Source organism: Alosa alosa, chromosome 22 (assembly GCF_017589495.1).
Source record: "Alosa alosa isolate M-15738 ecotype Scorff River chromosome 22, AALO_Geno_1.1, whole genome shotgun sequence".
NCBI classification, from domain to species: Eukaryota; Metazoa; Chordata; class Actinopteri; order Clupeiformes; family Clupeidae; genus Alosa; species Alosa alosa.
The window spans coordinates 3,771,916-3,799,062 of record NC_063210.1 but is presented as its reverse complement, the minus strand read 5'-3'; the positions used below and the strand labels follow the sequence as shown (position 1 = coordinate 3,799,062).

Below are 27,147 nucleotides of genomic sequence, written 5' to 3'. Positions count from 1 at the left end.
GACATATATATGGCGTAATGGGAAAACGGAAATATGTCTACTAAACAAAACAAAGAAACAAAACCAATTCCAAAGTCCATGAATGGAATGAATTGGATACGATCGATTTGTAACGTGCACATACTGATCCGATGTCAACTGTCCCGAGTGAGGGCGGTGATACCAGTGAAGGCATCCCTCTTTCCGACTAGATCATCTCAATGTGACCGGCTGCGTCCGCCATATCGCTCAAATGTGTCTGCACGAGCGCACTTCATCCACGCGCAAGGGCGCGCACTCAATACACTGAGCCAAGTCGAGCGAGGCTTCATCGCCAAGTACAAAAGTCACTTTGAACTGTTCACCACCTTGAAGACATCAAGGTAAGTTACAATTCTAGCAAATTGTTACTTTTTACTAGAACAATTTAGGCTACTATTATGCATAATATATTTTACCGATTAAAGCTAATGATAATTATCAGAATTGCAATATCTTTTTTACAAACCACACTGTTGAGAGTGAAAGTAGTCTAGCCTGATATGAAGTATTCTGGTGGCCTATATAGTATATTGAAAAATATTTCCTATTATAAAGTCTAGGCCTATACTATGCCATTTGTGAACTATTTATTTAGGCTAAACAAAACGAAGTGATAGTAAATGTATTAACATATTTCTCAACAATCGATATAACAATGGGTGAATTTATTTCCGCAAGCATACCGACAGGAAAAGGTCGCCTCAACTGTCCAATGTCATCAGTAGTCCATGTGATTCGACAGCTACCCCAACTGATATCCAGCCTGAAATGACCCAGAAACAGCTAGTTTCAGGTGTCTGACGTTTATGCGGTGTCGGTAGACTAGAAAAATCGGAGGAGCGGTAGCATATAATGCGGGTAGGCTACAGACGTTTCCAATTTTGTTGCTGCGGGCTAACTGATGCATTAAATGTTTTATTGCTGTGGGCAATAAAACATTTAATGGATCAATGCACTAGGCTACAATAACGGTGTCTTTTGTTTGCATGGCATGGAACTGGATATTCTTTGCGTGTATTATCACCAGACACACCGAAAATAGGCATACTGCTGTTCGGCGGTTTGTTAGATGAAATAGCCAATTAAGTGCTTGAGTCACACATGCATTGCCTTATAACGCCACTGAAAAAATGTAATCTCGTGCTTGTGGGTTAAGGATTCGACGGACGGAACATGGCTGAGAATATCCAGAGTAAATTGGAGAAGTACCGCACAGCACCATTCGATGCACGATTCCCCAACTCAAACCAGACCAAAAACTGCTGGCAGAATTATTTAGGTGAGTGCACCATGCCTGGAGGTGTGGTGAAGTGTCAGTCACTTAAGGACTCCACTGCTGGTAGATGTGTCTTATCCTCATTTGTTTGGATAATATATTATCATTATTGGGAAAGGTGTTTGTTTTTGGTTAGAGTTTATGTTTCACATGAACTCACCTCACATAGGGCTCAAATGCATAATCATACATTAAGTGCATATTTGGGGTTTCAAGGTCTTCAGCTTCATCCTCCAAGCTGCTTGTCCAGATCTGAATATGTGGTCAACACAGATGACTTTCTCTCTAACACACACAAACACACACACACACACACACACTGTTCTTCTGTGGCCACGTGGGATCTATTATTTATAGATGATTGCTCGTGTTTCTAGACTACCATCGCTGCCAGAAAGCTTTGGAGGCCAAAGGTGTGGATGTGGCCCCATGTGATTGGTACAAGAGAGTCTACAAATCTCTTTGCCCACTTTCCTGGGTGAGTCCTCAAAGAATGACCAACGTTACACCTTTGTATTTCTCATAGCTCATAGTAATCTCATAAAAGCACTGACAGCACAAAATTAGTGACAGTGACCACTTTGATTTGTGGGAAAAGTTTCCAGTAGGCTACGGCAAAATTACTTGGAACCAGAATCCATCATCTTAACATGCCTTTTAAAGATAGGCTATTATCTGGGGACAGTTTTTAGATGCCACTAGAGGTCATAGCGCCTTCACATATGAACTACGAAGCAAGATTAGTAATATGTTGAATAAAGCCTGAAGTTTGGCAAATGTCAGTGGAGGATTTTTTTTTTACAACAGTTCTTGGGTGAAAATGGGCAAAAGTCACAAACTTTTGCATCTGCTTGCCAACTCTGAATGCATCTCAGGCTTTAGGCTCTACATACCACTTATCTAATTTTCTAGTATACCCCTCTGGTCTAGCATCTAATACCTTTTGTAATATTTGTCATTGTGTACTTTAGATTGAGAGATGGGATGGCCAGAGAGATGATGGAACCTTCGCTGGAAAGATCTGAGCATCCCCTGGGTGGTTGTCGGCAACAGAAGAGTGATGTGCGGACTGGTCCTTGCAGCCGGACTGGGCCCTTCATATCTCCCATAATGCGCCTGTGTGGTATAGTGGGACTAAGTCATTCCTTGTGTAATGAATGTTTTGCAGCAGTATCTGCATTAAAAGCCTCAGGCATTGAATTCTGACATGGTGTTGGAATCATCTATGAGTGGGACTGTGGTTATATTTAAATTGTAAATGGGGAAACAAAATGGCTAGGGCCTTCAAAGCCAGGGGTGCATCTCAATTCTCTATTTGTCCATCCTCCCTTCCTTCCTCCCTCCTGTCCTAACCCCTCTTTCTAATTCATTTTGTGAAGGAATATAAGGAGGGTTAATTTTGTGAAGGAATGTAAGGATGATGGAGGAATCAAGGAGAGACAGATATGAGAAATGAGATGCCCTGAACACTCGCACATAACTTTTAAGAGACATCAATTACTGATAATGCGGCGAAGCATCACCTCGGCTATAAACAGACCATTGTTACACACAAATTGCAGAAAATATGAACTAATATCAAAGCCTAAAGAGATCATATGAACATGGAGTATTCACACTTATTGACCCTGATAATGAGGTAATGTTTGATAGTTCTCGACACATGAATGAATACTTATTTGAATACAACACGAGCATGGTTGCATGGTAGTTCATAATAATTCCAGTATGTAAAGATCTTTTCTTGGTCTATCTAGACCTCATTTATTGTCACTAATAAATCGCTACAAACTTGTTTGAAACCGAATGTTGACAGACGTGGGAGGGAACTTTCCACCTGGACAACTTGGACCAATGATAGGACGCTCTTACGTTTCCTCGCGTGTCGATCCTCTCTCCTCGTTCTCACCTCCTCTGGTTGCAATTAGACAAATGAGACGGGGCACGCGCTGGAGGACCATGGAGAGAGGCTGTATGCAAATAGATGTTTGAGATCCAGCCTAGGACTCTGTATTAACACTCCATCCATCACTCTGTATTACTCCATGACCATCTGAGTGAAATTCGCTGAATTTGACAAAAAGTGTATTGGGATTATAATTTAAAACTGCAACGTTAGGTTGCAGAGGAGACATACATACACAGAATACTTCAGGGCCATGTTTTAAATGAATCTTTATTGAGTAATGACTGCATTACATTGACCATTATTTTGGGATTTTTTTTAAAAAAGACTGAAAGATATTGTTTATATGAACACAGAACATTTAAAGGATGCCTTTATTATAAGCTCCAGCTGACACTTAAATTCTTAACAAAACCGCTTTTTCAAAAACCAGCACCCCCCAAAAAGTTTCTCATATAGAATATTCTGAATGTCAGTAGTATTGAGAGTAGGGGAACTTGGAATGGAACACAATATATACACACGCATATAACTAAACCGCTTGTGTGTGCGCACACACACACACAAACACACACACAAACACACACACACACAATCACTAAGGTGGTCCATTCTGAGAACTGAATGACACTGAAATACAGTTTAACTTAATGAATAAACTATAGCTTTAAACGTTGAACACATTTTGAGGTATATATATCCAGTGCTTGCATATATTGTATAGTGTATATACAAAATTCTAGCACTACTACCTAGCAAAGAAGTAATGCTGAGTCACATATGCAACGCTCAGCAACACATTCTACACACTGTCCTTCTGTGTGCCCTTATCAATATATGTATTGGCAATAACAGCACAATTATATATGCATGAACACATTTCACATTAATTGGGGTGAAGCTGGCTCATATATTTATAAAAACCAGACAATTGGTTGAATGAACTGACTGAAAGCACGTAGATGTACAGTGCGGAGAAGGGCACTTAGATACGGAACCTTACCTGCTCTTGGGAGTACATAGAAACAACACAATCTTATTAAAATGATCTAGACAACAAATTATTGAGCATATGTACACAAGAATACACACATGTATCTTACATATCGATACAGCAGCATTTGAGAGAGAGAGAGACACACTGTAGAAATCAGTCCCATCTCAAATGCTTGCCAGTGAGTGTCTGAATATGGAGATGAACATTAATAAATGTCCCTGATTGTGCATTTTTCACTCAAAAACACACCCTTGTGCAAGGATTTTTGTGCCATAGTAGGCCACCCGAGCAGAATAACATCAGCCTTCATTAGCTTCAGAAGTTCTTCAGTAGCTATTATTACCATGTGATTGGCTGTTTCCTGAAAGGCACAGGAGTTTGTGAGGACTCATCCAGTGAGCACAGGTAATGGGCATGTGATTTAAGTCAAGTGAGCCTAGTGTCTAACAACTATAAGACCTGTCACTTGCCCACACTCCATCTCTCCACCTTTAGTATCTTCTCTTCCCCAGCTTTCCTGTGTCTGTCATACATGTTTTGGGACGAAGGGCTGAGGATGGAGAAAGCAGTGTATGTCATCAGTAACAGTAGGCAAATCCTCTGTCAAATAAAAAGAAACTGTAAGACACAAAACGTATCTCTATCTCACACCTGGATCAGCATTCGTTTTTCGCCTGTGTTGATGGACTATCTGATTTTCATTGGTCATCTTCACATCCTGGTCCTCCACATGGTTGCTGTGCCAACAAAATGACATTCTGGTAAGGAATGCGAGCTAAACAGCAATGTTGTGTCGGATTACAGTTCCTATGGCCAACTGTTATTGGCACTGGAACTTTTGGCATGCACCATCATGGTCGCCGACAACCACGAGAACTAATGTGTCCGAGAGGATCATGAAAAAAACATTTAGGGACAACACCTAGAGCCACTGGAGAGGTTAAACTGGGGTAGGGGGAGATTGGAGGCAGGGACACTGGGTTGTCACGTCACTGGACAGAGAGGTCACAAGGTCAGATGTCCATCATGGATAGAGCCACACTGTACAAAGGGGATTACTATGGATAGCAATGTCTCTGTTACTTACTGCTTACGATGCTTGCTCTTTTGAGAGCTACGAGAGGAACAACACACCTGTCACTTATGTAGGCTTCACACATGCTCATAATGTACTTTTCTTAGAAACACACATCTGTTGAGTCATCACTAAGCAAAAGCCGTGACCTCTAAAGCCAGGTCAGAGCCACCATAGTCTCTCTCTCTCACTCACTCACACACACACAGTGTATTTGTGTATTTAGTACTCTAGCAGATAATATTCACGTAGAAATTTACACTCTATCAGATAATATTTACATGTCGATGATCACTTGGAAAAGATGTGGGATTATTTTATGTTAGAGGCCTTTTCTATATGTGTTCATCTCTGCTCATTGTGCTTGTGAAATGGGAAAGGTGCCCAATGCTATAGGATGGGATATAGAGGTCCCATTTATCTGAGGCCTCTAGGAGCCAGGTAGGGAATGGCTGTCAGAGTTAACTTACAGTGTTACCACTATAGAAATGCCTGCAACGTAGGCCAAATGCCAGACAGTGATGGTCGCCATGCACACAGTTCTCTTATGACAAGTTAACATAGACTCTGGTTTCAACTGGTTTTGAAATGGATGAGATATGTATTGTCTGAGTCACACTTGCTTGGCTGCAGATTCTGAAAGATTCTGTTTAGATGGTATAAAATGGATCTGAGTTTTCAGTGTGTTTAGATCTTGAGGGTATGACTACCTGATGGTCTCACGTACTGTAATAAAGCTCTCTGCTGAATTTCAAGCATCACCAAACGACTCCGTCTGACTTAGTGCCTCGTAGTAATTTTTAATACGACAGTTGTAGGTTTTATCATTGATACAAATAAACGAATAGGCATATAACATTACAGAATGTTATCTTTGGTTAACTTAATATAATTAGTATTCTTATTTTTTTCAGCTTCCTTCTGTGTTTTTAAGTTGCTTCTACTTTTCTACTAAACTGATATCTGCAAAAAGTGCTGTAAAAAACAGTAAAACAACAAATATAATTGATCATTTATGTTGACCAACCTGATGATGGTGTTCTTCTCGCGTTGAGCGATGTGTGTGTTGTTGGTGAAGAGGATGGTGTGGTATGGCACTACTGGGTCACATGTAGGCAGGATCCCCCTCACTATGCTCACGCAGTCAAGGATGCCGTTATACACCAGCAGGTCATCTACAAGCAGCTACACACACACAGAAATAAACATTATTCTTTCATTAATTCACTGATGTCAACATGTTCTGTGTCATAACTTGATCTTTACATTTATTAAATACAGAGTTCTTTGTGTATCAATATCTCAGTAATACTATGTTTAATTAATCACTCTAATCATGATGCACATATTCACTAGGACCAGTTCCATTTTCCACTTGTTTCAGATGGAGACAGTCAGCTAAACCTTATCTGTGATACTAGCTGCAGGGTAAAACAAGAGCTTTATTGGGAATGTGGTTTGTGATTTGTGGGACTGCATCTCCTGTGACCCCCCCCCCCCCCCCCATTACTCTCTTCCTTGCCATCCTTCTCATACGGTCTCCCTCTCCCAAGGGTGTAAAGCCCAAGGTCACGGACTATGGAAAAATACCAGGCACTGCCAATGCCTGGGAGCTCAGCCCACCAGCTGTATCTGATTTTAGTATTAAAAACATCAAAATAACAAACAACTCCCGCAGGAAGGGCTAATTCAAGGCTGTGGCTACTTAAGGATGCTTTTTTCTACAGCTGCAACCAATTATTTAAGATGAGACTGTTATTTTGACTCCCAAAGCAAAACTGTTAACGTCAGAGGACTTGTAAGTAAACCTGGTCAGTAAAACTTTAGATTTAGACTTTGTTGTTTATCCAAAGCCTTGAGACAATGCTGAAAAGCTGAATAAAGCCAAGACTGCCTATATGTACCCCAAACTCCTTGACCCCTCTTTGTGGCGTCTTGGAATAATTCCACAGCTTGATCATGGACACAGTCATGGGCTGGTCAAAAATCACATACACCCGATTCACCTGCAGGAGATACACATAAACCCAAAAGCACAGGTTACTTCGGGACCCACGAGCAAAAACATATTCTTTAAACACACACACACACTGCTCACCAGCCCAGGAAGTACAGGAGCGAGCCACATGTGCCGGCCGTCATGTGTGTTATTGATTCCGTCCACCAGTTTATCAGGCGTGCGCACGTCTCCACTCACACTGTCCAGCACATTCACACTGTCTGGGAACGCTGCAATGTCTGACAGCAACCGTTAAAGACCAAAGCACACAAACAAGCCCAACCATAGACACACACACATCCTTTTCTACCACCAGAGGGCCCTGTTTCGTACTACAGTCATTTCCTGTGTATTAGCCACATTCTGTATAAACCGCAGGACAGTTTCTCTCTGTATGCACTTCCTATAACAGACAATCCATACTGGCACTGCAATGGGAAGTGTATAAGCATGTGTGAACTTGGTTGTTCTTATGTTTAGGGACATGGAGACAGAGTGTGTGTCTTATGTTTAGGGATATGGAGACAGAGTGTGTGTCTTGAGCAAGTGGTATGCTCCTCCGTGTACATTTCCGCGTATCGAAGACGTGCATCATTGAGGCGGGGTCCCAATTGTTGGGAGGCCCATAAAACCCCCCCACATGCGCGTTGATAACACAATTCTCATCACACGCCGCGCCTGCACGGGACACAGACGTAGGAGCCGGTCACAACCTTTAAGGATACTGTTGTCGCTGAGGGGGATCTTCTGGTCGTTGTGGTCGTACAGCTCAATGCCGTTCAGGCCGATGTAGTAGGGGTCACCCCACGTGGTCAGCAGCTGCAGCTGAAAGATGACTGGAGGAGAGGTGAAGGAGAACAAACCCACAGCTCCGCCACAGCAGCTGAGCCACATTCCCTAGCATTGCTCACACTCAACTCATACAATACTTCTACATTACAGCTGCTGTTGTTGTTGGCCTAGTCTATTTCAACACTGTATATTCTACTTTGTTAAATTCAACTTTAAACACAAACCTCTAACTTTTATCTAGCCATTTTTCAAGCCATTTTCTGTTTCCATTTGAAATAGGTTTTGTGACATGGTCATGTAATCTAAAGTAGCTTTCAATATTGTGGCACACACATGGCACTCTTCACCTAAATGTACAGATACAGAACTCATGTTCAGTTCCATTTAGTCTGTGATGTACGGTATTCTTCAGAACCACATTTATGTGCTACAGGCAATAGTAAGCTGCATATTGTTCTCAGTTTTTCAGTATAATGTATGTATTCAATTTAAATCATGCAACTAAATTTGTAGATGTCTACATTATATATATACACAAATAAACGTTGTTTTTACTCTACCGTCAGCTGCTGGCTCTCCACTGTGTTGTGTGATGTATTGCAATGTAAATGTGTATGATGCGCGGGGCATGAGCTAAGGATACATCCGCAGGGCATGAGTGGAGCTTCATAATCCATACTGGCTTCTTCCCTTTGGCACGAGCTCCCGCTACAGATTACACAACACACAGCATGTTAATCCCACCCATACGTCTCTTCAATCTCATGTAGATATCAATGCATATGGTGTGGTTCTGTTGTGTGGCGTGTACAGTTGTGCATAATCTATTTGTGTGTGTGAGACATTAATCGGTGTGCCATAGGAATCCTCTCATATGAGGGCACTACCTGTTCATGTGTGTGCTAGAGTCCGTGGCCTGCAGGTAGTCGATGAAGAGGATCTCCTGGGCGAAGTCAAAGTGGCAGTGGCCCAAACCCTTCCGCACCAAGAAGCCCTCCGGGGGAGAGATCGTCACGTCGTCCACGGTTACGTGCATCACCTTTACCTGCGTGCACCAGAATCAGAGCTGAACAATTTGGGGAAAATATCTAATCGCGATTTATCTGACAGATTTTGCAATTGCGTTTTGATTTGCGATATCATTTTTGAAAATCAAGCTTCAGCTCAATATTCACTATATAATACATTTCACAAATGACAAATGACTCACTACTTCTTCTGGCCTTTACTGTTTACACTCATCGTACTTCTGGCCATGGTGATTTTTAAAATGCTCATTGTACTCACAAATCATCGAGTCGTGAGCTGCATGATTAATTGTGGCCTTTGCGAATTGCTAATTAGTTCAAATTGAGATTTTGATTAATCTTTCAGCCCCAGCCAAAATGTCAGTTTTCCTCGTCTTGCTCCATAACTATTCCAAATGTTCTATGGCCCCCCTCCCCCCACACCCTTTGGTCATTATGTGTTATCTCTCGGTTTCCTGTTGCCCTGCATAAAAACCTGTCACGTAGCAGCATGTCACACATGCAAACTGCTATTAAATCCACAGGACTGCTCCAATACTGCTATTCTTTACACTGCTACTGTGCAGTAATCCACAGGATGCATAGGCTGCTCTATCACTCATGGACACTCCTTTCATATAGTAGTACAGAAGGAGGCCTGTTTCAGAGATGTGCTGTAGGGTGTGCTGTGCTGTGGGCTGAGCTGTGCTGTATTGTGCTGTGCTGTGCTGTGTGCTGTATTGTGCTGTGCTGTAGGCTGTGCTGTATTGTGCTGTAGGCTGCATTGTGCTGTAGGCTGTGCTGTGCTTTATTATGCTGTGCTGTGCTGTATTGTGCTGTGCTGTGCTGCAGGCTGTATTGTGCTGTGGGCTGTATTGTGCTGCAGGCTGTGCTGCAGGCTGTGCTGTGCTGTGCTGTATTGTGCTGCAGGCTGTGCTGTAGGCTAGGGGTCCCCAACCTTTTATGTACCATAGCTCCAGTTATGTATGAACAGTGAAGGTAACGATCTCTTGTGAAAAACGTGAACTTGAAGAAGTGAAAATTGAACAATATGAACTATGAATATTGAACAACTTGAAGCTACATCTGTAAGTGTGAACATGCTTAACAAAATATGGGAACAAAACATGGGAACTAAATGTGCATTACGAATATAAATCAGTGGGAGCCCTGCTTGTTTCCCTGCAACAAGAAGTTTCCATCTGGGGGTGATGGAAGACAGTGACACCCTCAGTGTGTTTGAAATGTCCAGTCGATTGCGCAATTTGTCTAGTTGCAGTCATTGCTGAAAACCCTAGGACTATTCGGGATATTGACAAATGGGTTGCGGACCCACTCATTGGTTTGCCGTGAATCTTTGAAGGATGGGAAGTAACGCTCAAACTCATTTGAGAGCGCAACAAGGTGATCAGCAAGACCAGCAGAGAAAGGGCCCTGCCTCAGTCTCTCCCAAAACCCCACTACTTTTTTGGAACATATCAAATACACCCGGTCCACTCGTCGTCCCTACAAATCAAGCTTGGCTTTAAATGCAGCGACTTTATCTGCCAGTTTAAAGACAGTCGTCATTCTCCCCTGGAGTGACAGGTTGAGGTCATTAAGCAACCCGAATATGTCACACAGGTAAGCGAGTTTTGACACCCAGTCCTCATCACTAAAATGTGCAGCTAACGGTGACTTTTTTGCTCTGCGCAACTCAAACACTCTGGCCAGTGACCTGCTAAAGATGCTTGTTTTTGTTGCTCATTCTAGCAGTTTAGCTAACCGTGTGACACTACCGTTAAGCCAAGAACTGATCAAGTGAAGTTAAGCGGACCTGAGGCTGCTTGCCATGGCGCTGAAGGCAATATGTAAAAGTGTTGAAGGCGGGACAGACAGGCGTAAGAAAATAGACCTTGCAAAATGCAAACATGCGTACAATCAAACAACTGCATATAGTCCTATGCCATGTAAAAACGTGACATTATTGCGAATTAAATTTAGTTTAGTTTGCATGCATTTTTTTTTAAACTCATGTCGTAGGCTACGGCCCGGTTGGGGACCGCTGCTGTGGGCTGTGCTGTGCTGTGCTGACCCCTCTGTAGGTGTCCTCCGGTGACTTGTTGTAGTTCCACACCCGGAGCCCGGTGAGTGTGTGTGCCGTGGGCAGTTGCACGGTGAGCCGGTGCTCGGCGCCAGGGCTGAACGGGATCAGCCACATATGCTCGTCGTCCGTGGTGATATTCTGGCCATCAATCAACCTGCAGGGGAGGGGCATGCATGATTGAGTTCCCTCCCTCTCACAGAGGAGAGAAGCAAAGCAGGCAGAGGGGAGAGGAGAGACACTGACTTGTCCAGGGTGCGGAGGTCGTTGCTGTGGTCGGGCAGGTCGTTGAGGTCGCGTGGCAATGCGTCCAGCATGGCGATGTCCAGGGGGATGCTCTGGCCCTCCTGGCTGACCACCTCTAGCCCCGTCAGGCCCAGGTAGTGCACATCTCCCCAGGTCTCGCTCAGGGTCAGCTCCAGCGCTGCACACATCACACACACCATCAGTCCACGCTTGTCCTCTTCTGTCTTAACTCAGTCATTTCATATAGTTTACACTGTACTATACCTTGTGATTAAAGTAAACTTTCTCAATCATTCTAACCATTTGCAGTCTACCAGTGCTTTGAGCTTTTTGTTTGCTTTCTAGCGCTGTTTCAAGGGACGATGCCTGTAGTTTTAGGAGAAGCTACACAAGCTTTTGGAAGAGGTGTGGAAGATGCTGAAACAGAGTGGCACTCACTTGTCCCCGTGTACACCCCTGGTGTGGGCTGGATGTCGGGGGTGCCTTCAGAACGCGGGCTCACCCGCAGATCCAGCTGTGAGCACAAAGCCAGAAAGAGTCATGCAAAATGACAGTTACTCCTGTGGGGAGACTCTAGCCTAACTTATTCATACACACACACACAGATACAGATACAGACACACACACACAAACACAGACACATACACAGACAGACATACACACACACACACAGACCCATCTGTGTCTCACCGGCTGCTCGTCCTCTCTGAAGCCGGCCTGGGTGAAGGGTCTCTCCTCTCCCTCCCCGTCGGCTGTGCGCGGCCGCTGCAGCTCCTCCTCCACCACGCCGGGCGCCGCCTCCTCCCCCCTGCTGTCCACAAACGTCTCGTCAAAGCGAGACATGGCCTCCAGGATGGCATCATCCGTGGTAAACAAGATGGTATCTCCAAACTGGTCCAGTCCTGGGAGAGGAACACATTAAGAGCGGCAGACAAGACAGAGAAGAGAGATGGGAAATGTGCTCATGTTCTGCTTGGGTTCACATAGATTTAGTCATGACAAACATCTGTCTGGCCACTAAACAATGAGTATGAGACTCTTGGAGTGAATAGAGGTGCATGTCTTGAAAAGTGAATCCAACACAATGCACAAAATCAACTTTTTTTGTTCAAAGTTACATTTCTGGGGCTTTTTGGCCTTTATTTGATAGGAGAGTGATTAGTGGACAGGAAAAGAGTAATGACTAGCTTGACGTAGCCAGACACAAATTCTTCAGAATTAGAGTCTGTTAACACGTCATTTGGATTTGATTATGGGGCGCGTGTTTCAACCTAGCCTGAAAGCCAGCCCTTAATTTACCCCTCCCACAAAGTGAGGATGTCAAATGCCTTAATCACCGTTTTCTGTTTGTCTTTTTATTGCGTCAATGTCTTAGATAACAGACGCGATAGCAGAATCTAACTATCTTGCTTCTCCGGCGGAGGTGATTTTGTTGTGAACAGAATCAACTCAAGCACGCTCAGGTGACGTAGATGACTGCTACACTGTTGCTCATCTGTCTCTCATCCTATGAAGCCCGCCCAAATGATTTGATTGGCCCGAACACATCCTATTTAGGTATAGAGACTTCTCAATGGAGCAACTCCAAACTGAATTTCCTATCTTTAATTTTTTGGGCTGGCTTCTAGTCTAATAAATGACCTTCGGATGGACTCAAACCTGGGACCTGTGGGGCACTGGGTGTGTGTGGGTGCCTACCTCCAGACAGGGTGCCCGAGGCCTTGGCGATCTCCCCCCTGAAGATGCACCTCCCGTCCAGGCTCATCTCCACTTCGCGGGCGCCCCGGAACGAGTGGATGCGGGACTTGTTGTAGTTCCAGACGCGCACCATGGCCAGGCGGTGCACGCTGCCCAGGTCCAGCTCGACGACGTGCTGCCGGCCCGGCGTGAAGGGCGCCAGCCACAGGTGCATGTCGTCCTGCGTGCGGTTGACGCCGTCGATCAGGTTGGCCACCACGCGCGGGTCCTTGCCGTACGCTGGCAGGATGTTGATGTCCGGCGGGTTGGCGCTGATGCGCGCAGGCTTGACCGGCTCGCCCGTGGCGCTGAACACCTCCATGCCGTTGAGGCCGACGTAGTGCCGGTCGCCCCACGTGGACAGGATGCTGACCACCAGCGTCTGGCCCTGTGGCAGCACGGGGATCTCAAAGTCCTCCTCATCCCGAAAGTCTGGGGGGTCATCCTCCGGCTCATCGGGCACTGGGGCTGCCGGCAGGGGTCCGAGCGGCGAGGGGCGCGTCAAGGCGTACGCGTGGGAGCTCTGCCGCTGCAGGAACTCGGCGAAGACGTCGCCCTCGTACGCCATGTTGGAGATGCGCCCGCGCTGCCTCTGGTTGAACTTGGTGAGCGAGTCCCAGGACTCCATGAGCGAGTCCTCCTGCTCACTCGGCCAGTGGGAGCGCTGCCTACGCACCGCCCCCAGCACTGGACCCAAACCTGACACACACACACACACGCACGAGTCTGGTGAGCTAACACAGACTGGTGAAGTACTGCATAGACAACAGTTTATCATATCATATCATCAAGAAAGAGAGCACTCATCTGGAGGTGGCTATTACTATGGAGACACAGAATGAGTCAGAAAAGATATTTTCAGGTATTCAGTGATCCATTATCGGCACAACTTATCCCAGCCAGGTTTGCACTTAGCATGGGCGCCTGTTCTCCACCTGAGGCATATGGCACTTCATACAGATTAGTGGGAGCAGCTGCTGCTGTCAGTCACACCTGCCTGCTCAACTCCATGTTGGATACGTTGGAACTCATTTACCGTGTATGGGGAACGAAATGCCATTATCTGGGTAACCCTGTAACTTTTGAATACAATGACCCCTCAAATAGGAAATCCTGAATGAAAATGCTTTATATTTTGCACAAAACATTTTAAGTCAAATCAGAAATCAATTTGCTATGGATGGTTTAACTCGTTCATTTGATGGGTAAAATGCAACTTCTCCCTTGATTAGGAGAGTGTCCACTTTTAATTTGCATCACATACACAGCGGCTGGACATGTGTTCATTATCCCAGTTTCGCACTCTGCATCCAACAACCAGGCAGTATTGTATTCAACCAACATTTGGAACCCTGCAGCAATGCTTTGAAGAGGGCGAGAGGAGAGAGAGAGAGAGAGAGAGAAAGAGAGAGAGAGAGGGATGAAAAAGAGACTGTTGTCAATTGTCATAAAATTGTGTAAATGGTTGTGGTCAAATAATTGAGTTGGAAGGAAACACAGCTATGGGCAAGAGCATCAGGGCTGCCCTGCTCTCAGTCCTTCTGGAGTTAAAGGTACACTATGCAAGATTTTCACCTTTGTGAAGCCAATTTGATGGTAAACAAACTTGTAATAGGCGAATCGTTCACCTAGCATAGCTATACAGCATAGACGTAGCGAGTCCCTACTGAGAAAACCAGCCATGCAACTTCTAAAAACGACGGCCCGCCAAATCTCGTGAGAATCGTGAAACATTACCTTGTCAGTAGATATAGCTCTTTGGAGATAGTTTTTGCCTGTTGTTAATCCCTCTTAAGTTTGCTATTTACAATAGCAGAGTAACATATAAATACATCGCGACTCTACAAGGAGCTCTACAGTTGCCAAAAATACCTAAAGCTGCATAGTGTTGCTTTAAGTATGCCAACTTGCTTCAGTTATGCCTCTGAGGGATGGAGTCTCTTACATCACTAGTTATGAAAGCGGCCTGCTGGACTGGACTTGTGGGTGCCATGTCTAACTGCGCTGGATTACTCAGACTGTGGAAGGCAGGCCAGACTGAAGGTCAGCCGCCATCCTAATTTCATTTCACACTGGACTAAAATCTCTCCTCACACACAAAACACAGAGCAGCCGTTTTGCACTCTGCATCCAACAACAAGGCAGTTTTGTATTCAACCCACATGTGGAACCTTGCAGCAACGCTTTAAAGAGGACGAGAGGAAGGAGAGAGAGAGAGAGAGAGAGAGGGGATGAAACAGTGAGACATCCAGTGAGCGAGAGACTAATGGCAGGCTTCAGTGGCTCTAACCTGTGCTGCTGGTGCTGCTGGTCAGCTCTGAGTTCTGACCGATGCCTTTGGCTACTCCCCGTGACGAGCCCCTCCTCCCACTGACCGGCCGGTCTAGCCGCTCACAAAAGTCCTCCAGCAGGTCCGACCCCAGATCCCGATCTGGCCGAGCCCTCTCCTCTCCTTCTCCCGGTCCCGTTCGGGCCGTATGTCCAGGCCCAGCTCTGAGTCCAGGTCCAGGGAGTCGGCGCTGAACTCGGAGCTGGTGCCCCTCTGCGGCCGGCCGGGTTTGGGCCTCTGAGCCGAGCCCTGGCACACGCGGCCCGGGTGGCACGCCAGCTCCGGCAGCACCGACGAGCTCTTGGGCTCCGACCGCGCCAGCCACAAGGGCCGCTCGCGATCGCGCTCCCTCTCCCGCTCCCTCTCAAGCCCCGCCCCAGAGGCCTCCAGTCCCGCCCTCCCCGAGGGGTTGAGCCAATCGGGAGTGCGGCCGGAGGGCTGCGTGGTCACCGTGCGTGGCCCCTCCTCGGGCAGCGCCGGCGTGGGCGACTCGGCGTCCAGAGGGTGCGTGTCCAGCTCCAGCGAGTCCTTCTGCATGGCTGCTGCTCGGGGCTCTGGCAGGGCCTGCTGCACAGGGACACAGAAGCAGCCTCAATATTTCATGCATCACAACTCTGCAATTCATCCAAATGAGACCTGCTCCTCACACTGCTAAGCAAATGAGACGAATGCTATGAGACTGTGGTTATTAAGTGACTAAATGTTAAATCTCTAACAGTGACTCTGCCTTCAAAAATGCCCGGGGAGTCCCTACCTTGCTTGTTTCTATCTGGGCTTTTGGTTGGTTGTTGCGGGTGCTGACTTCCTGGTTGGTCTGGGTGTCATGGCTTTGTGGGCTGCAGCCCCTCAGGCTGTGTGAGGATGTGACGGGGCTGGGAGTGTTGCAGTCTGGGAGCTGTAGTTCCTGCAGGTCGATGGCCGTGCTGTAGTCAAACACAGAGTTTCCACAGCCCTTCTGCAGCTCCCCCTCAAAGACCAGCGTGCTGTTTACATAAAGCCTCACATGACGAGCGCCTATGTCCAGATCCTACAATGCATAAACACAGACAGACAGACAGACAGACAGACACACACACACACACACAAACGCACGCACGCACACCACAAAAAGCTTCAACACAGAGTCGGCACCACAGAGCTTCAAAGACATCCAAAAACATAGCAGATGATTTCCTCGGAGCTGACCATAGCCCATGACTGGCTCTTAGTGCTACTGACCTGTGGCCTTCACATGTCAGTCTAGCTACAGGCTACAGTTCACCTGCACCCAGCGGCACTCCAGCCCAAGATACAGTAAGTTATTCAGAGCACTCAGAGCTGGCCATCAAACAACACATCCACATAATTGCTAAGTAAGGTTGCTCACATGGAAGCTCATACATAACAAGCTCTACACACACACACACACACCTAAGAGACACTTTCTGCATGACTCTTAAATAACACCCCACACTGCAATGACATGGCACCAGAGGAGTGATAAGACAACACTCTCACCCAGTCAGCTGAAACACACCATGGCTCCTTCACACAGCAAGGCACCTCTAATGCCACAGACCTGGCAGCTAGACTCATCACTACACACTCACTAGTTATCAGATGACCTTACCCAATACTGCACAGACACAAACTAATCCAGTCAGCCACAGCATACACACACTCACAGCATACACAGACACAAACTCTCTCAGAGGTACAATAAAATGCACATCCACACCTCAGACCAGCGTAGAGTTCAGCCATGACTGGCTAATACACCCGCGACTTAAGCCCTCCTCTGCTCTGCTCTCAGACAGCCTGGTGCTCTAATTGTGTGTGTGTGTGTGTGTGTGTGTGTGTGTGTGAGAGGGAGAGCGGGTGGGAGGAGCAGGGAGTGCATATGAACCCTCTGTAATCCCTTGAGCTAATCTCCTGCTGTTCCACATTCGGATAGACACACACACACACACACACACACACACACACACACACACACACACACACACACACTTACATTGAGGCTTCTGTTGTAGTTCCAGATCTTGATGTGTGAGAGGGTGAAGTCTGGAGCGCGCTCAGTGTTCCTCAGGATGAAGTAGAGCTGAACCGGTGGAGGAAATACACACACCCACATGTTCCGCTCCTTAGTGGTCTACACACAGACACACACACACACAGAAAATTAAATCTCACACAAGATAAGAGGGAATAATAATAATGGCATCAATTACATGCTTTAGTTAACTTCCATTCATCCTCCGTCCCAATACATGCATCCACACCACACACACACACATATACACTATATATATATATATATAGTACCCATGCACATCAAACATACAAGCACAGCCACATGCCTTTGTTTTCCCATTGACCAGTGCGCCCAGGTCCCCTGGCTCTTGTGCGTTACGGATGTCCAGGTCGTGGGGCGACACATAAATCTTCCGGTTCTTTCCACAAAAGAACTGCATCTCTGTGAGCCCTACGTGCCACGCATTCCCCCAATTGGACAGGATCTCCATGGTTACGTACAGAGTTGGTGTTACATCTGCAGACGCTTGGCTCCTCTAGAACCATCAGAAAAAAAACAAAAACACTTTACGACCCGTGTTTCACTGGATCACCTATCACCCTGCCTGATGAGCAGTGTGTGAGTAGCAAGTTCATATTTGTGTGTGTGACTGTGTGTGTGTGTGTGTGTGTGTGTGTGTGTGTGTGTGTGTGTGTGTGTGTGGCACCTCATCAAGATGTTAGTGAGTTTCTTTTGATCTGCAATAAGAGGCAGAGTGTTTTCAACTAGAAAACAGATGGCTGATTAGGGAGATGAAATTGGATAGGAATGAAAAACAATAAAACAGGCCTGCTGCTACGACAACAGAAGTGGAGATGCAGTCAGGCATTTGGAGTTGGAGGAATAGGAGACACTGAACACTCGTTTCCATCCATTTTAATTAACTGTTTCCATCCATTTTAATTGCCCGTTTCCATTCATTTTAATTTTATGCAATCAAGAGTTAATCCACCTCCCTCTAGCAAACCCTAATTTCTTACGATTTATAAGACTGAATGCACATTTCAAGTGATTCCAGTCAGGACTTAGCCTAGAAATCTAGATGCGCCCCTAGCGGCAAATTACATTTGCTGCCAGGGCTAGTCTAGCAACTCTCCGTTGGCTTGTGAGCTCCAGAAATCGAAACTTAATCAGGACATTGAAATCGTGTATAGAGTCGTTTGGTGGGCTTAACATAATGATTGATGGCAGAGTTGCAACGGTTTGGCTTGAATTCCCTGCTACTTGAAAACAAATATCCTATTTTGTCCTATTGCGTGCAGAGGGAATTTGAAAGACAACTGATTATCCCGCCCCTTGGACTGAGCACTGCGAACGGTGAGTGCCCAGACCCTACATTTTAATGTGGGTCTGGCTCGCCAGGCTAGTCAGGACTTCTTATAGTTAAGAATCGTTAAAATGTGCAATAACAAGCTGTCTGGAAATGATCACTGATGTGGTGTGCATGTGTGCAGTAGAGACGAGGCACTAGAGGCTCTGAACCCATAACATCTAACAGAACTGTGATGTAGTGGACACTGACCAGACTGTGGCTCTGAACCCATAATATCTAACAGAACTGTGATGTAGTGGACACTGACCAGACTGTGGCTCTGAACTCATGATATGGAACAGAACTGTGATGTAGTGGACACTGACCAGACTGTGGCTCACGCTGCTGTGACTCTTGAGTTTAGGTGGAGGTTCCACTTCGGATTCGGACTCGATGCGCTCTAGAGCTTTCAACAGCTTTTTCTGTTGACTGAGAGAAGAAAGAGAACCCAATAAATGAGAGGACTGACCTACTCGTACGGGATGTCCAAACAGAGGGGGTCACTTTAGCCTAGTGTGCTGTGAGCGGACTGGTGGCTTATGCTGCTTCAGGTCAGTGGGGAGGGGTGGACGGTCACCTGGGGCCCATCAGTGTGATCCTCTGCATGGCTCTCGTCACCCGACTGGCATCATAGTCTTCATCATAGTCATCTTCATCACCAGGGCAACTCAATCCATTCAATAGATGACCCTTAACCTTAGAAATGGTCAAGATAGGAAATGAAAAATATTACTACTGCAATATATTCTGTTCATAATGGGGTATAACAATATTACTACTGCAATATATTCTGCTCAAATGGGGTATAACAATATTACTACTGCAATATATTCTGTTCATAATGGGGTATAACAATATTACTACTGCAATATATTCTGTTCATAATGGGCATACTGAGATTTTATTGGGAGAAAACACTAAACAAAGTTCAACCTACACATTTAACAGGCTGAACATTTGCACTATTCCAATCCAAATCTTAGACAAATCAAATATTACTAGTAAGAAATCAATCATATTATTGGAATTGATAGTAGGTGATGGTGTATTAGGACTCACAGGGCTCCAGCTGAAGAGTTTGTGTTCAGACTGCTGGGGGCTGAGACTCCTGGTCTTTAGCAGCTGTGTGTGAGATCTGGCCACAGGCGTGTGTGCAGGCGATCGTGTGTTGGGGGAGAGTGAGGGCGATTTGGGTGTGGCTGTGTGAGCAAGTGAACAGGGCTCTGGTGTGTGCGCAGAAGACCCCGACTCAGGTGTGTGCTGTCTGCGGTCAGGTGAGAGTGTGTGTGACCTGGACTCGGGGAGTGGAGTGTGAGTGGACAAAGGAGTGTTTTCCCTCTGAAGAGCCTGGAACACACGGCTGACAGTCTCCTCAGGATCTCTGTTCTCCTGCAGTGGCTTGCGGGCTGCAGACAGGGGGCGCTCTACACGACTGCCAGGACCTGGAGGAGGAGAGATGCTCAATGATGCCACTGAATTTCATGATAGTAATGAGAAATAGAGAGTATAGAAAATATATGAGAATACATATGAAGATGTATGGCTCCAAAACGCTATATCCACCATTTAAATGAAGTTTCAGTAGAACTGTAATTGGGTATTTGATTGTTATTTGATTTATCTTTACTTAATCAAAACAGTTGAGGGCCAAGGACCCCCAGCAGTTTGACAGATGTTACCTGAAATACACAATTAAATGGCATGACTTCTTAATGTTATTAAAAATGGAGATATGGCGTTTTGGAACCAAACTCTTCAAATATGCTTCATACAAGTATCTGTGAAAGTGTGTGTGTATGTGGGGTTGCTGTGTGGATGACTGACGGGATGAGGCAGTGCTGGTTCTTGAGGCAGGTCTGTCTGGAGCTTTCTTCACTAGCATTGGCTTGGTGGGGATGTAGGCCTCCACGTTCTCTTTTCTCTTCGCTGACAAAGAGCGCTCCACTTTACGACCTGTGAAGGTCAAACACAAAAACACGACGGCTGAAAAAAAAGAGATCCCTGACACAGCAAGAAAAGATGCAGCATGCGATACCTTTACAGCATAGTGATAAGCTGAGCACCTGGACAGAACAGCCATGCAATTAACTTCTGCCACAAATGCTTTGATTCAAACATCGGTGGACAAATGCCCTGTCAGATAAGGCACATAACATTTCTGAAGGTATTAGAGTTGCACAATTATTGCAATGGCAATATGAACCAACTCAATTACCTAATCGCACAAGCTTTTGCCACATTTCTGACTTTCATATTAATTTAATCCTCCTTGATTGTGCGACTTCTGGTTGGTGGGTGTGGGTAGCACGTGAGGGGACAGAAATTCTGATTGGTGAGCTTTTTGTGCACTGGGCTTGCTCACAAATCAGGGCTGGCACAAATTAAAGAGACATTTGGAATATCAAACTGAATCAATTCATTGACATTTGAAAATCATATTGCAAATCGCAATAGCTCTCAGAACAATCGCAATATGATATTTTCCCCAAATCGTGCAACCCTAAAAAGGTACCTGAACTAGAGTACCAACCACACAAAATATTTGACCACCTAATCTGTACTTCAGACAGGAGGCACTAAGTTACAGCAATGAAAGATGAAAAAAATATCGGCACATCTGTAATTAAAAACAGCACCATGCAGAGACACATCAACCTAAACTCTTGACCACTGACCACTGGAGGGGCCAAAGTCCAGCACGATGAGGTCTTTTGGCCGCAACTGGCTGCTGATTGGCTGGCTGGCGGCGAGGCCCAGCTCCTCCAGGCTCTCGCTGCTCTCCTCGCGCTCGATCTGCTCCTCCACCCACTCGTCCTCCGAGTCCTCGCCGGCCGACCCACGGCTGCTGCGCCGCACACTCTTCTCCAGGCTACGCCGCAGGACCTGACCAACACACACACACACACACACACACACACACACACACACGCACAACACACGCACAACACACGCACAACACACGCACAACACACACACACACCACACACCGAGCAGATGTGAAGGACAACAAGCTGCTTCACATTTATCTGAATCCAGCCCATACTTCTTTAAACCACTAACAGCACAAATGGCTGTGCGCCTGGTATGGGAAGTGGCCACAATGGAGGGGAAAGCTTCCAGAATAATCTGACAGGCCCGACTACAGCAGCAGGCTGCTCGGATGTCTCTGCATGTTCAATAAGATGCATGACGATGCAGAAGAAATGCAAGCAAGTAGTTCTGCAAAAACTGGTCCCAGGGGCTCTTACCCAAGTACAACCTGGAGGCCATTTTTCTCCTCCCTCTTCTGCCAGTCTAAACATGTTTTCAGTGTAGCATGAATAACTAATCCAACAAAATATGACCAGAAAGAACTGGCCACACCACCTCCATAGCACTGACAACAATCTAGTCTCTAGACTAACAGGCACTGACTCTTCTGTCTAACTCCTGTTGATTTCATATGGAAAGAAACCTAATGTGACACTTCTGCACTGAGGATGAGTGGTGGGAACGTTGTGGGTATGCTGACCTTTCCCACATAGTAATCTGACAATGAGGAATACTTGATGATTAACAACTAAGGGCCATCATCCTTGTGGCACATCGGTAATGACTTTGAATGCCACTCACCTTGACCTGGTCCATGTTGAGAAGAACGCGCTCACTGTGGTCAGGCTCAGCTTGGGTCAGACAAGACTCCGATCTGCTTCCCAGTGCTCGAGACACTTTACAGTCATCACCTGCACCCTTGCACACACGGAACAACAGATAGGTGACAAACACTCACCACCAACACACTGGCTTAGACATACCACTGGACAAGACAACATTCTCTCTCTCTTTCACTCTGTCACAAACAGCACAACACTGTCTTCTACCTCCATATTGATGCTCTCGTAGGGCTCAAAGTCAGCAGAGTAGCGTGGCTCTGGTAGGAGCTTCAGACTGGTACCTTCCTCTGTGCGTATGTGAACTGAGTTCTGTGGGGAACATAACAAGAGGCAAACAATCATTATTGGATTGGTCAGGTCACAAATGGGATAGAAGTTCTTTTAGATGAAGTACTATGAGTGAGATGTCCAGCACACCTTTTATAGACTGAAGGGCCTTTTTTCACCATTAGGTATGTGCTGTGCATTATATGTATGGAATCTGTTAATGTAATTATTCTGTGTGAGTTCCTTTGCAACGCTTGGAAAACAGCCAACACAATACATCACATAAATTATATACACTGTAATGGACTGCTGCTTGCAGTCAACTCTTATTTACCTTCAATGCACTTTCAAAATAGAGTTAATGGGACAGCATAACAAGATAACCTCCCTCCCATTAGCGGCTTTCAAATGCCATCTAAATGAAGCATACAGTCAATTACAGGAAGCATACACTTTGCTCAGCTTTGTAGTTTATATCCATGGTTTATAAACAGTATGTATCCCTTCCACAGCCAACAGTAGAACCAAGTTTTGTTCCCAATGAACTTGAGTGGGAACAAAAACAATTCCACACTTTGATCTACCGTTTCACAAAGCTCACATGAAACTATCTACTTTCCCCGTCTCCAACATCTATATAATATCCAACATTTATGATATATCTATATGGATATATGTGAAGGGTGACGTTACCTGCACCCATTCTCTTCTTTGCACTTTGCCTGGTGCGGTATGGCTTCGCTTCAACTCTTTGTCTGTATCACTGCATCTAGAAGCTTCTGTGCAGGCAGAAAATAAACACTCCCTTGAGTGAGAGACAGAAAGGAGTCCAGCAGCACACACATCCGATCTCCCACACACGGGCGGCGCACGCACGCACGCACAAACACACACACACGCGCACAAACGCACACTCACACTCACACTCAGCCATAAGTGGGATCATTGCCCAAGATCCTCACATATTTAGCATCTCCAAGCCAACAAACAAACTGTGAGTCCAGCAGTCAAGAGGCTGATGTAACTCAACCATGTGTGCGTGCGTGTTCTGTAGCCCTTTATGACATGTACATTTCTCTGAGATCATACAGTAGGTGTTAGAAATTTATAAGCAAAGTTCCATAATGTGGCTGCATGCAAATTTGAGTTTCATAATTTTGTATATTTGTATAATGGGTAATAATAAACATGTGAATTTGTAAAAGCTTTGTGCAGACATGTTATGCCACCTGAGTGCATGTCTGTCCCTGCATACCTGCAGTGTGTGCAGTTCTGGGGCTGGCTGGAGGGGAGGCTGTGGATGTGTGAGGGGAACTCCTGCTGGCTCCAGCGCCTTTATTGTCCGGCTTCTCTGCGTTGGCGCCGTTGATGTAGATGGAGAAGCCCTGCTCCAGCCTCTCCAGTTCAATCTGTTTGGGGTCCTTGGCCCTCAGTCTCTTCAACACCCTGCGGCAACAACACACGCACGCATTCACACAGAAATATACAACGTTGAGCTACACAATGATCAACACAATGAGTAATCTCAAGCTCAAAGCAAAGATCCTTGATTAACCCTCTCTGCTTAAAGTGTTAGTGTAGTGTTGTGTTGTAGTGTTACAGTTGAGATATCTAACATCTTTGTTGGACATTCATGTATTGTACATATTTCAGGATATGGGGGATGGGGGTTATTTAGTTCTGAGTGCATTGTTTTGTTAATATCTACTCAATGGTTTGGGGAGAGATATAGCTGCTTGGGGTTCCCTGTTGTCTCTGTCGCTAACTCTTCTACACTGCCACACTGACTACAATAATGATTTACTCAGTCTTCCAAGATCCAGGAGTTAAGGGTCACGTGAGTAATGAGTGATAAAGAGAGACTAAAGTCTGATGCCTGAGAGTGTATCTATGCTGATGTGTGTGTGTGTGTGCTCTCTGAGATGTTGTGTTGAAATGGGCCGTAATCAGTGGGCCATTTGAGCTCGCAGTGTCACTGACCACACCGCAGCCTCCACTTAGTAGGTCAAGCTGGCTTTCTCAGAAATTGGCCAATCAGACCGCCTCAGTGGAGGGAGTAACACTACCTCTTCAGGCCTGAAAATTGTGTGTGTGTGTGTGAGGAGAAGCTTGTGTGTGTGACCGAGCTGCTGTATGCTAGCGTTTCCGTTCCTGTAATCGAAGATGCCAATACCACCCCACAGTTAACTCCTTTTTTGTCACGCTTGTGTGTGTGTGTGTGTGTGTGTGCATGCACCTGTTTTTGTGCTGGAGCGTGATTAAATATTCATCCAGAATCTGCTCCGCTGCAAAGGAATGTTTCTGATCCTCCTATTAGAATACAAACAACAGGAAGGTCAAGTACCTCCATCATCTTTTTGACTACCTAAAAAGCACACAGCTTAATTAAAGGCTTTAGAAAAATTATATAAAGCTGTCTATACCCACAAACTGGGTACCACTGGCATCATAAATCATATGCTGATAAAATGTGACTGATAGAATGTAGAAGAATGAATACAATAATCTAAACACAGTTTGGTCAGAAGACTTCGAGTCTGAATACGACTTTCAAAAGCTTAGTTACAATATACCCTACATAGCGGACAAAACTGGTCTCCTCTAGGACACAAAGATTTCTACTGAGTGAAACACATCTTATTGATGCAGGAGCAACAAGAGGGGAGAGAGGAAAGAAGAAACATGCACAGGAGTAGAAAAAAGATCTTACAGGAAGCCTGCCAACCAGCTACAGCATCAGAGAGAAACACCGAAAAGGAATGGCTGCTGGAAAAAGAGATAGTGAGAGAAAGCAAGAGCAAGAAAAGGAAAGGAAAGCACGGGGAAAGGTGATTGACACTAACGAGGGGGCACAAGATGAGTCATCCGCTTGTTTAAAATGCGACTGTGGGTTTAACCGGTTTCTGCAGTTGTAACCCAGAAAATGTACACGACATGGTCAGCTATAACATTTTGAAATTCCAGAGGCTGACCTCTTCAACGATTCAAAACCAGTCAACCTTCGTTATCGCTCAGTATGTAGGCTATTACATAAATCAATAAATCACTTCCAGCATGTCATTATTATTAAATGTAACGTTAGCCTGTGAATAAACAAGATCCATGAGTGATGTAGACAGCCTAGAAATGCATACAATTAAATTCATCACCAGTAACAGGTCAACGCGATAGGAAGAGATTTCACAGTAGTTCACGCACGTACCTCTCCATCCATTGGTGATCGGCGAGATTGGCTTTTGGGTGTCCCTGTTACCCCGATTCAGAGGGAGAAAGACGTGCACCATTAGCGTCAGAATTCTTTGCCAAGTCAACCACCGGTATTGTGTTTCAAGATTCACAGATTGACTTCAATATCATGACATTTAGTTGCGCGATCAAAGATATAATCGGCTTAACGCACACTGACACGATCCGTTAGCTAACGGTAAGGTCATTTACGACTGCGGTTGACAAATACAGATGTGAACCGCGGGGTGCGTCTCGCCCTAACACAAATGGAACGCACATTCCCGAATTCTTGAGTGCCTCGAAAACACTGTTCACATAGAAACTGTGGTCTACATTTCTTGACAGACAATAAGTGATTTAGTCAAAGTTATCTTATGACTGCTTGTAAGCCAAATAACTGCCTTGACGTTGGCTAGACAACAACAAACCCCTTTGCTAGCTAACGTTTGTTTTCAAACAGAAATAATAACTGCGTTAGCTAACGCTATCTATCTATTTTGCAGTAAGAGAACCGATATACTATCAAAACGAGGAAAGACTTTTATGGCTGCGAGTAAAGTGCCTGCAGTAGAGATTATCCATGGTTACAATACTTTAAACAAGCAAATTCACTTGTGAATCAACAAAATAGTTGATGCTTGACTAGCTCGCTAGTTAGCTAGCATTTTAGCATGCACTAACAGTAGCTTCTACATCACTGCTTCTCGGAGAAACTGAGAAATGTGAATACTTCAAGGGATGCTCCCGCTTGTCTAGCAATCATGAGCTGACAACTTACAATCCATGGCATATCTTTGAATGACGACTATGATGATTCCTTATGGTCCACTGGCCCAGTGAACCAAACCCTTCAGCCTCTCATGTGTCTTCTGTTGTGGAGTTTGTGGTGGTAACTAGGGGAGTGATTGTCCAATAAGAAGTGTGCCTCCACCAAAAGGCACTCCCCTAACAGACCGCGCAGCACAGCAACATCGTTGACATCGACAACATGAAAAAGGTTGAAGTTGTAAGTATTGCCATCGAAAGCCAGTATGCTCGTTGGCAGAATAGGATCATATCCTGAAATGTGAAGGTACAAGAGGTTCGCGTCGCATGGGTAACTTTCATTGTAATACTACAGTACCAATTCTAGCCACTGGATGGCGCTGATAACCAAGAAACCACGG

General features: G+C 45.5%; 2 protein-coding genes across 2 annotated transcripts; one reads left to right on the top strand and one right to left on the bottom strand.

The window, feature by feature from the left end:
• Window positions 1-231: 231 nt before the first annotated feature.
• Window positions 232-2,503, top strand: LOC125287320 (cytochrome c oxidase subunit 6B1). The gene is made up of 4 exons (XM_048232956.1): window positions 232-362; window positions 1,178-1,300; window positions 1,675-1,775; window positions 2,269-2,503. Exons 2-4 carry the CDS (start codon window positions 1,195-1,197, stop codon window positions 2,320-2,322), a joined length of 261 nt encoding a protein of 86 aa, XP_048088913.1. The 5' UTR covers window positions 232-362; window positions 1,178-1,194; the 3' UTR covers window positions 2,323-2,503.
• A 952-nt stretch (window positions 2,504-3,455) lies between these two features.
• LOC125287319 (katanin-interacting protein) lies at window positions 3,456-27,029 on the bottom strand. Its single transcript, XM_048232955.1, is given in 30 exon segments — window positions 3,456-4,750; window positions 4,852-4,937; window positions 6,303-6,460; window positions 7,180-7,281; window positions 7,374-7,513; window positions 8,000-8,110; window positions 8,710-8,774; window positions 8,954-9,111; window positions 11,148-11,313; window positions 11,403-11,580; window positions 11,841-11,916; window positions 12,093-12,304; window positions 13,101-13,838; window positions 15,430-15,570; window positions 15,573-16,035; window positions 16,223-16,495; window positions 17,462-17,599; window positions 17,808-18,017; window positions 19,160-19,262; window positions 19,411-19,529; window positions 19,893-20,275; window positions 20,658-20,786; window positions 21,509-21,716; window positions 22,446-22,562; window positions 22,694-22,795; window positions 23,447-23,532; window positions 24,009-24,199; window positions 24,990-25,063; window positions 25,956-25,999; window positions 26,760-27,029. Coding segments are annotated over 30 exon segments (5,037 nt in total). The 5' UTR covers window positions 26,767-27,029; the 3' UTR covers window positions 3,456-4,691.
• Between the last annotated feature and the right edge of the window lie 118 nt (window positions 27,030-27,147).